The following is a 9,855-nucleotide window of genomic DNA, read 5'->3' on the forward strand; positions in this document are numbered from 1 at the left end:
AGTGTTCGTTGGCTGCAGCAGACGCAGGGGAAGGGAAGGTGGAAGGGACGATTGCCCTTGTCCATGCAGCTGCATGCGATTCGATCCTGCCGGAGTCCTCTCTGGCAGATCGAAGAAACGCCTGCAATCCCTCTCATGATGGGGAGGCACACACTTTCCTCCCTTTACTCACGAAGCGCTACCTCTCCCGCAACTCCCTCTCCGGCGGTCGGAATCCTGATCGACCATTAATGATTTCAATTTCAATTTTAATTTTAACTTATTACATAAATATATATGACACATATTGTTTAAATTTATAGTTGTAAAAATACAACTTAAGATATTAAATTTATATGAATATTTAGTTTAAAATCGATTTATTATTTCCATTTAAATGTCTTACATATAAATATGGTAGTCTATTAATGAATTCCCTTCGGATAAAAACAAAATCGAAATTTTTATTGGCTGTTTTAAATTTTTTTTTTTTTTGAAAAGCCCTCTGTGTTGCCACTTTCATTATTAGTTTCCCGGCGCGGCCCGGCCCCTCAAATTTTAAAGAAGATAGATATTCTTCGGCTATTAGTACCTACTAAAAGAGTGGTCATATTTTTTTATTTACTCAAAAGAGAATCTTAATTTTAAAATTATTAAAAATAATGTCAAAAAATAATATTAATCCCTTTCTTTTCCTTTCACTAATCTCCTAAATTCTCCTCGTTTTTCAATACATCCTTTTGCTCCAAGATTTTGCTCCAAGATTAAAAAGGGTTTGATATTAGGTCCATCGTTAGGCATGATATAATCTCATATCAGGACTACTCTAAATTTGATACGGTCTAATATCAAATCTACCATGTCAGACCCAACGTGATCATGATATTTTCTATATCAGACTGAGCCTAGGCATGATATTTTTTCATATCATGCATGTTGGGCCTAATATGAAAATATCAGATCTACGATCAGATATGGTCCAATATCATGCCAATGTAGGCCTATTATTTTTCTATATCAGATTTATGTATTGAAAAAATAGTGTGAAATTTAGAAGGTTACTAATTGGGGTAGGAAGATAATAATACTATTTTTTGTATTTTTTTTTTGGTAATTTTGAAAATAGGTTATTTGTTTTGATAAATAAGGAAACGTAATAGCTCCATTTGGTAAAAAATCGATTCTTATTAATACACTTATTAACGTATATCAGGCCAATATAGGTATGATATTTTTTCATTGAAAAATAATTTGGAATTTAGGAGGTTAGCAAGAAGAATAGGAAAGAAATAAAATTATTATTTTTTTGCTCTTTTTATGGTAGTTTTGAAAATAAGGTATTTATTTTAGTAAATAAGGAAACGTAAGTAAAAATCCGATTCTTATTAATACACTTGTTAACGTATAAATAACATTATAACAGTGATGTAATTGGAGATTAATTAGGCGGATCAGATAATAATTTCATGATACAATTAAAATAAAAAAGAGATAAAGATAAAACAGATTGGAAAACAGAAGGCGCAAGGGTAGATAATTAAGACTCGGCTAATTCCGTTGGAAACTGAATAAAAAAAGTCGAGAGATTCCATCTATAAATAGGTAACAACAGACCCTCGATTTCCTACTCCGACGCTTTCTTCTCATCCAGTGCGATCGAAACCCTCCCTCGTCGTCGTCTCGCCGCTTCCGATCCGATCCGATCGCCTCTCGAAGCCACATTCTTCTTCTTCTTCCGGTGTCTGATCACAAACTCTCGTTCTTCCCTCTGTTGATTTATTCCTTTTTTTTTCTTGTTATCAATCGCTATTTGTTAAGGCGGCGCCATGGATCGTGATCAGAAGAGCACGGATTGTGATGAAGAACTCACAGTGGATAGCCAGGATTGCAGCTCCTCAGACGACCACTCCTCCTCTTCCTCTTCCTCTGCCTCCGACTCGAAATCCCAGGACCCGGTCTCGGACGGCGACGGCGAGTCGTCGGACCATGAGTTGCCCGGTTATGATCCGTTCAACTTCAATGGCGTGGATGAGTATGTCTTGATGCGGAGGATGCACAAGGTCGTCCTTGCCCTCGCCGCTGATGGATCGGAGGAATCCGCGCAACTGGCCACCCTGACCGAGCTTTGCGAGGTTCTCTCCGCCATGGAGTACGCCACGCAGGGCTACCGCTTGAAGGCGCTCGTGCAGCCTCTAGTGAATCTTGCTTCCAAGGATGGCAACCCCAAGATCCTGCTTCAGGCTGTAAGAGCGCTAACTTATCTCTGCGACGTGAGGCCGTCGATAGCCGAAGAAATCGTGCGGCATGGCGCAATTCCTGTCCTCTGTGGAAAGCTTTTAGCTATCGAATACTTGGACGTTGCTGAGCAGGTAGCTAGGTGGCTCTTACTCTTCCTCTTATATACAATTGCATTATTATGTATGATTGCTATGATTTTTATATTCATGTTTGAGTAGTGTCTCGAAGCATTGGAGAAGCTTTCGAAGGAACAACCTGTTGCATGTTTACAAGCGGGAACTGTTAATGCGGTCTTAACTTTTATCGATTTCCTTCCATCTAATATTCAGGTTAGTAGAAGAGCATATTCTATTGTCTTTTATCTGTCTATAAGCTATGGTTTGTCAAATTGAAAGGTAACTCAATATGCATTGTTTAGCAAGTTGCGGTTACAACAATAACTAATATATGCAAGAAACTTCCGCCTGATTGCTCATCAATTATAATGGAAGCAGTCCCCACGTTATGCAGTCTTCTCCAGTATGAGAACGTGAAGGTTAGTGCAATGGCCATTCGGTGGCTTATCCCTCAGGCCTTCGACTTCTTTGTTGTTTTATTTATCAACTTCAACGTTAACAAATTGTGTTAGCACCAACTATTTAGGCTGTTTATTGTATTTATGACCTCCTTAATTATCGATTAACATATTTGTTTGGCTAAACTGCTTTACTCTCGTATTGTGGCAGCTGGTTGAAACTGTTTCTTTGTGTCTGGAATGGATAGTTTTCTCTGTTCGCCATTCCCCTAACTTTATGGATGAACTGTTCAAACATGGGGTGCTACAGAAGTCCTTGGAATTGTTAGCTAATGATAATCACAAGTCACTTAGCAGCTCGACCTTTTCCGTTAAGTATTCTTTTCCTTTTGGTGTTAATTACCTTAATTGCGGATTATCTTTGCCATTTATTTTGACTTATATTATGCACAGGCATGTTTACCTTTTGTTGTTCTCGACTCTCAGGGTTTAATGGGTGTTCTTACCAGACTCGCTTTTTCTTCTAAGCTAGCTGTTAGGACCCTATTTGAGCTTAGTATCAGCAGAACTTTGAGCAGCATCTTAATCGGTTCTGACGTGTCAGATAACTCTGCGGTTGTTTCTACTGAAGATGTGCAAAATAGTCAGGTACTTCTATTCTCTACTTTGATCACCATTCCTCATGAGATCTATAAATATTATTACATGGAATTTCGTTGGAGTTATTCTTATTGAAACTTATGCATGTCGACATTCATTTACCAAACTGTTGTGCATACTTGTGTCCTCAATTAGCTGAGCCATTAAAATTTGGTTGCGGGCTTCCCTATGGCATACCTTCTATCCAACCCCTTATCTTCATCAATAACAATAATTTGGGATTCTTCTTCATAATATAAAGAGTTCCATTGGCTTAATCTTTATTTATGGGTTTCTGTTTCTCCTCGACCATGGACACTATTGCTGTCTGCTTTTTTTTCAAAGAAATCTGATCCGAAGGTAAGTTGAAAGAGGCAAAGGTGGCTGGTGGAAACTTCCGTGGGGCCGGGCCGGGCCAGTCACCAACATTATTGGAAAATTACAGGGACTTGTACTTAAATTTTGCTTTTTATAAGACTGCTAGATGGTACAGTATGGGCAAATTTTAGAAAAGGAAAATTGGAAGAAGTTGGATAGTTTTTAATTAATTTGATTGATCGAAATACTAGATAAAATATACAAAAAAAAAATTAGCATTAGATACAATTGTACACGAGTTCTTTGTGAAGTATGAATGATGCGCAAATTCTATGAAAAGAAAAAGAATGGGGGACAACATTGCTAATTCAATTGATACTTAATATAATAGAGTACCCACTTGTGGACATTTTGGTTGATTATCACAAGATAAAAAATTAATTAGTATACCTTTTCTAATATAGAGTTGGAGAATCCATGTGCTTTAATTTCTTTATAAAAAAACTAATTAAATTAATTAAATTCACATCTTGGCCAGTACAGTCGAAATAATCTGATTGTGTGCCCATTAAAAGAAAAATCAAACTCTTTTCGATGACTTAGTTAATCTCAACACTTTTAAACTTCTGATAATTAGGATCTCCTGAAAATATATTGCATAATTATTATAGTAATTGAAATTTTAATTTTCATTAAGACCATCTGAATTTCTGCAGCATTGCTTGATGCTGTCCAAAATATGTTTCTTTTTAGTAAAATAACTGTGTTAGACAAGTTTTGTTCCAATGCTGACATAACATGTTTCGTAACACATAACATGATTTTTTTCGCCGTAATTATTTCTTGCTTAATGTGTAGTTTTTTCTGATATGATTTGGAAATTGTTTCTGCATAATTGTTATTTGAGTTTTTAATTTCTACTTAAAGTTAAGGAACTGTTTTCTGCAGGTATTTAAAGCATTAAATTTAGCTAACTTGCTAATTCCTCCAAGAGAGGGAAATGTTCCAAACAATCAAAACATGCAAGCTGAGGAGAAGATTTTAATGGATGAATCCAATTTCTTGTTTAAATTCTCTTTGGAATTTCTTCCAGCTTCCATCCAGGTTTGTTCTTCTAAGTGATATATCACGTATTTATTATTATGCTAACTTTGTATTCCACATTCGTACAGGTTGTGAACAATGGTGCAAATGATTGTGTATGCTATGCCTGTCTTTCCATCATAAAACGTATTGCCCGTTATAGCACGCCTGATATGCTTTTGGAATCATTCAAAGATAAAAATATCTCAAGGTAAATATGCAACATATTTGAAGTAATGCCATTTGTGGAGATCTTGTAAGATTGATCCTCTATAATTGTTTGTGTGACAGTTTTTTGGCAGGGCTGTTGGCCAGAAAAGATATACATCTACTAACTTCTACAATGGAGATTGTTGAGATTCTGATGCAAAAACTTCCCGGTGTTTTCTTAAGCTCTTTTGTCAAGGAAGGAGTATTTTATGCTATCAACATGCTTTTAATGCAAGAAGAATCCACAGCATCTGCACAACACTCAGATGACAAAATACATGCCAGAGATGTTTCCAGATGCCTGTGCTATGTGTTTTTTTCATCTAGCATTCACCCTTCTGAAGTAAGACCGTGCATGCTGAAAGAGGATGCTGTTCAAAATTTGGTAAAGCACATAAAAAATTGCTACCATTTGGCCAATGGAGTAGCCAACTCTGACATGTCATGTACTAAAACTCTTCAACATCTCAAGACTTTGTGCAGTGCGCTAAGTGATAGTGGGGGCAAACAATTAAATGATGTTGGTGACCTTCAAGATTCGACTCAAATATTAGATGAAGTGATGAGAGAAATTTCTCAGGGAGAGCCTTTATCAACTTTTGAGTTTGTTGAGAGTGGTATTGCTAGATCTCTGGCTCATTATTTATGCAATGACAAGTATCTGCTTGGAATTCATGATATTGGCTTATCAGATCACATTCTAACTGTGCTGAAGAAATTCCAAATATTTGCTTCAATTTGCTTGTCAAAGCCTAGTCAAAGTTGCATGGAAACTATTTTGCTTTTCTTAGTGAAGAAGCTGCTGAATGCATTGTCTTCGTTGGATAGCTTTCCTGTTCTTAAAAGCCAAATGTTTAAGCCAAGAGACAGTTACACAGATATCCCTCGTACACGATTCACTAAGAACCCTTCTCTAAAAGTTCGCTTTGTGCGTGACAAAGAAGAGTCAAATTTAATGGACTTTGATAAGATTCTAAGTGTTGATATTTCTTGTTCCTTAGTAGAAGTTGTAGAAGCATATCTCTGGCCTAAAGTTAGCAACCAGCATATACTTCCGACAGTGACAGTGGATAACCATATCAGCAAACCACACTTCACAGCTTCAAGGTTACAGAATGCCTCAGAAAGGAGTCGTATAGAAACACACAAATACATCTCGTATGGGACAAGTGTTTCAAATTCATCAGAGGTACAGTTTGTTAATCTATTTTCTTTTGCACATATCGGTTTCTGGATGATGAATCTCAGTATAAATAATGTTCATTACTCTACAATAACATCTGATTTGGTGTAATATAATTTGTCTTTTAAGGAAAGTAAAATCTCAACTGCTTTGTGTGGTGTAACCTTTTCTCTTAGTTGTTTGAATTTGCTTGTTCTTAGGTAATTAGAAGTGAAGAGGGACAACTTTTACCCGCAGAGATTAGCAAAAAATTGTCATCTGGTAAGCTTTCCCCAACTTGCCAAGATGAGAGATATCTCTTCTCTTATTACTAATACTTGTATTTTGCTGTCAATTTGACTTTCTGAGTATGAAGAACCAACCCCTACATTTTTGTTAACACATTTTCCATTTTTTCCCCTATTAATTTTCAGACACGGATATTGCTCAAGGAAGAATGACAATAGTATCTCCAAGTGTTGCAAACACAAAGCCAAGATTATCTTTTAGCTTGAGAGGAAAACAACTTGACCGCTCTAACACCCTTTATCAAGCAGTTCTAGAGGATCAAATATCTTCAAAAGTTGTCACAATAGTGGGGTCAAAATTCTGGGATCAAGTTTACGTATTTACCTATAAAATAGCTGAAGAAGAAAAAACAGACAAAAACCACAAGCTTGATTCGGTTTCTAAGTCAAATTTCTTCTTGAATAAGCTTGGGTTCTCATGGCAGAAACTTCCCTTTTTCCCTACCAAATTACAAGCTGAGTTTCCTTCTAACATTGATAGAGCGAATTCCTCATATGATTTTTTATTTATGTGGAAAATATTGGAGGGCTTGAACCGCTTTTCATTGGAATTGTTGACTGATGAAAGAATTGGTGCATTTGCTGAAGGGAGAATAGATAACTTTGATGATTTGAAGTTGATAGCTTCTTCAGTTCCAGAAGTTGAGTTTGTGAGTAGCAAGCTAACTGATAAGTTGGAGCAGCAAATGAGAGACAATCTGGTATTACAAACTGGTTGTTTTCCAACATGGTGTAGCCAGTTAATGAATGCATGCCCTTTCTTATTTTCTTTTGAGGCAAGATTGAAGTACTTCTACCTCACAGCATTTGGTTCTTTAAGAAATCAGCGCAGCAACATGCTACATTCAGGTAGCAGCTGCTCAAACTCCGTCAGCGAATGGCACTCTTATTCAAGTTCTCCCCCACGCAAGAAGTTTAAAGTTGACCGGAACAGCATCCTTGAATGTGCTGCAAAAATGATGAAATTACATGCTCAAAGTAAGGGCTCTCTTGAAGTAGAATATGAAGAGGAAGTTGGTACTGGTCTAGGTCCTACAATGGAGTTCTACACACTAATAAGTCAAGAATTTCAAAAGGCTGGATTGGGTATGTGGAGAGAGGATCACTGTTCCTGTAAAAGTAGCACTCGTGGTGATTCTTCATTTTTGTTTGCTCCATGTGGACTGTTTCCTCGTCCATGGTCAAGAACAAGGTCAGATCCTTTTGAATTCTCAGATGTGAAGGAAAAGTTCCTCCTCCTCGGCATGCTGGTAGCCAGGGCAATTAAAGATGGGAGGATGTTGGATATACCACTTTCGAGAGCCTTCTATAAGATTATGCTCGAGCAGGTACATATGATTCTTTTTTCTAATTTTTCTTTTCTTTGAGATATTTATTTATAATCTAACCATGAAGTGGATTTCTACATTTTTTTCAGGAGCTTAATATATGTGATATCCAGTCATTTGACCCAGAACTCGGAAGGATTTTACTGGAGTTTCGAGCTCTTGCCAATAGGAAAAAGTTTGTTGAATCAGTTTCTGGAGAAAGTAACACGGTTCCATCAAAGTTATATTACAGGAACATGAGCGTAGAGGATCTCTCTCTTGATTTCACTCTTCCAGGCTACCCCTATTATGAACTTGCATCAGAGAGTGTAAAGATGGTAATACTTGGAGTAGGCCAATGACTTATTGTTTCATGTGATTTTCGTTATGGTATCTTTAATTGTTTCCTTGATAGGTGAATATTGACAACTTGGAAGAATATGTTGCGCTGGTGGTAGATGCAACAATTGGCAGTGGAGTTGCGAGACAAATTAATGCCTTCAAGTGTGGATTTAATGAGGTAAGGTTTGCATTATTTTCGGTCAGGTTTTTTGCATACCATGTTTTGGATTATAATGATTATAACCTTGATATTTCAACTATTGCATTTGGAGAAAACAAATGAAGATGTTTATCACCCCCTCAATTTAGTTTATTTTACCTTTTCCCTTGTGTCCAGGTATTTCCTCTGAAATATCTTCAGATGTTCACTGAAGATGATTTGGAGCGGCTACTTTGTGGAGAACAGGACGCTTGGAAAGTATGTGCGTTTTACTCTGTTCTTTAGTTATTAATCTGGATGGATTATGATTCTTCTTTCCTTACAGTTATCAGAGCTTGTGGATCACATTAAGTTCGACCATGGGTATAATGCAAGTAGCCCTACGGCCATCGATGTCAGTATCCAGAGAAGAATTCTACAAAGTTTCAGATAGAAATGTTTTATTTTCTGTCATGTTAATTCACTCTGTTTCTCTCTGTTGCAGTTGTTAGATATCATTCAAGAATTTGATTATGATCAGCGCAGAGCTTTCTTGCAATTCGTAACTGGAGCTCCTCGTCTCGCCCACGGAGGCTTGGCTGCCCTTAACCCAAAACTAACAGTAGTTCGGAAGGTCTGTTTACATGGTTGGACAATGCACTGACAGTATCTTTGTGACTAACAATTCACTTCTTATTCTTTATTCAGCACTCTGATTTTGGAGCTGATCTGGGCTTGCCCAGTGTCATGACTTGTGCTAATTATCTAAAGCTCCCCCAATACTCATCCAAGGTACATTCGTTTTATTTTTGATCCATATACTTGAATATTCATCACTCTAGATTGCTACAAGAGTGTTCATACCTTAGTTGAATTAGAAAAAATTGCAATTTGTAGGGATATTTGAAAATACGATTTCTTGTGATTTTTGGCCTATAATCTACTCAAAAACAAACTCAACCATACCAGTCTATAGTTTTAACAGGCCTGGTGAATGAATGGTTTTAAGTACGTCGCATGAATATTTCACTGTTATACTAATCAGGTCTCAACCCTACTGCAGGACATAATGAGAGAGAGATTGTTATACGCAATATCCGAAGGTCAGGGATCGTTTCACCTCTCGTAGCTGATCAGCTGCAAAAAGAGCCAATTTTTAGTTCATTCTATGAATACGACTCAAAATCAGAAGTTTGGTGATGCTGTACATATGTAGGGCGGGCAGATTGTACATTAGCTGCAAGAGGAAGCCATATCAGGCACACGATTAGTTGTGCATAGTTCAGTCTTAGTTAGGCGTGTAGGTTTTAGCAAAGGAATTGTAAATGAATTATTAGTCTCAATAAGTCATGCTCATTTCCTACAAAGCAAGCACAGGAATTGTAAACAAGGAGTAGTTAAGCTCAATTACTCATTTATTCCTAAAGTGCAAGCACATCGATGCAAATAAGGACCTACCAAACTCACTAAAAAAGTCATGTTTATTCGTGCAAGTACATGGAACCCTGTTATTTTTGTTGGAACGTTTTGAAGGTCTATTGCCATGTTTTTTTTTTAATCTGGAATTGTGCCGATACCGGCTAAGTCATGCTATCATGAGTTTGTCCTCCTATAAC

At 37.0% G+C, this 9,855-nt stretch overlaps 1 protein-coding gene across 1 annotated transcript; it reads left to right on the forward strand.

Moving 5' to 3' along the window:
* Positions 1-1,619: 1,619 nt before the first annotated feature.
* LOC122025362 (E3 ubiquitin-protein ligase UPL4-like) lies at positions 1,620-9,790 on the forward strand. The gene is made up of 18 exons (XM_042584167.1): positions 1,620-1,717; positions 1,798-2,348; positions 2,436-2,546; positions 2,636-2,752; positions 2,943-3,101; positions 3,218-3,379; positions 4,637-4,792; positions 4,861-4,982; positions 5,063-6,170; positions 6,365-6,425; positions 6,578-7,779; positions 7,869-8,096; positions 8,174-8,278; positions 8,438-8,518; positions 8,586-8,654; positions 8,745-8,873; positions 8,948-9,031; positions 9,303-9,790. Exons 2-18 carry the CDS (start codon positions 1,806-1,808, stop codon positions 9,366-9,368), a joined length of 4,503 nt encoding a protein of 1,500 aa, XP_042440101.1. The 5' UTR covers positions 1,620-1,717; positions 1,798-1,805; the 3' UTR covers positions 9,369-9,790.
* Positions 9,791-9,855: the final 65 nt, after the last annotated feature.

Source organism: Zingiber officinale, chromosome 9B (genome assembly GCF_018446385.1).
Source record: "Zingiber officinale cultivar Zhangliang chromosome 9B, Zo_v1.1, whole genome shotgun sequence".
Classification (NCBI taxonomy): domain Eukaryota; kingdom Viridiplantae; phylum Streptophyta; class Magnoliopsida; order Zingiberales; family Zingiberaceae; genus Zingiber; species Zingiber officinale.

Excerpts from the sequence above, each read along its gene's own strand:
- LOC122025362 (XM_042584167.1), top strand. The coding sequence starts at position 1,806 with ATGGATCGTGATCAGAAGAGCACGGATTGTGATGAAGAACTCACAGTG. Across the intron at positions 2,547-2,635 it reads TCCTTCCATCTAATATTCAG|CAAGTTGCGGTTACAACAAT; the intron begins GTTAGTAGAAGA and ends TGCATTGTTTAG. Across the intron at positions 2,753-2,942 it reads TCCAGTATGAGAACGTGAAG|CTGGTTGAAACTGTTTCTTT; the intron begins GTTAGTGCAATG and ends GTATTGTGGCAG.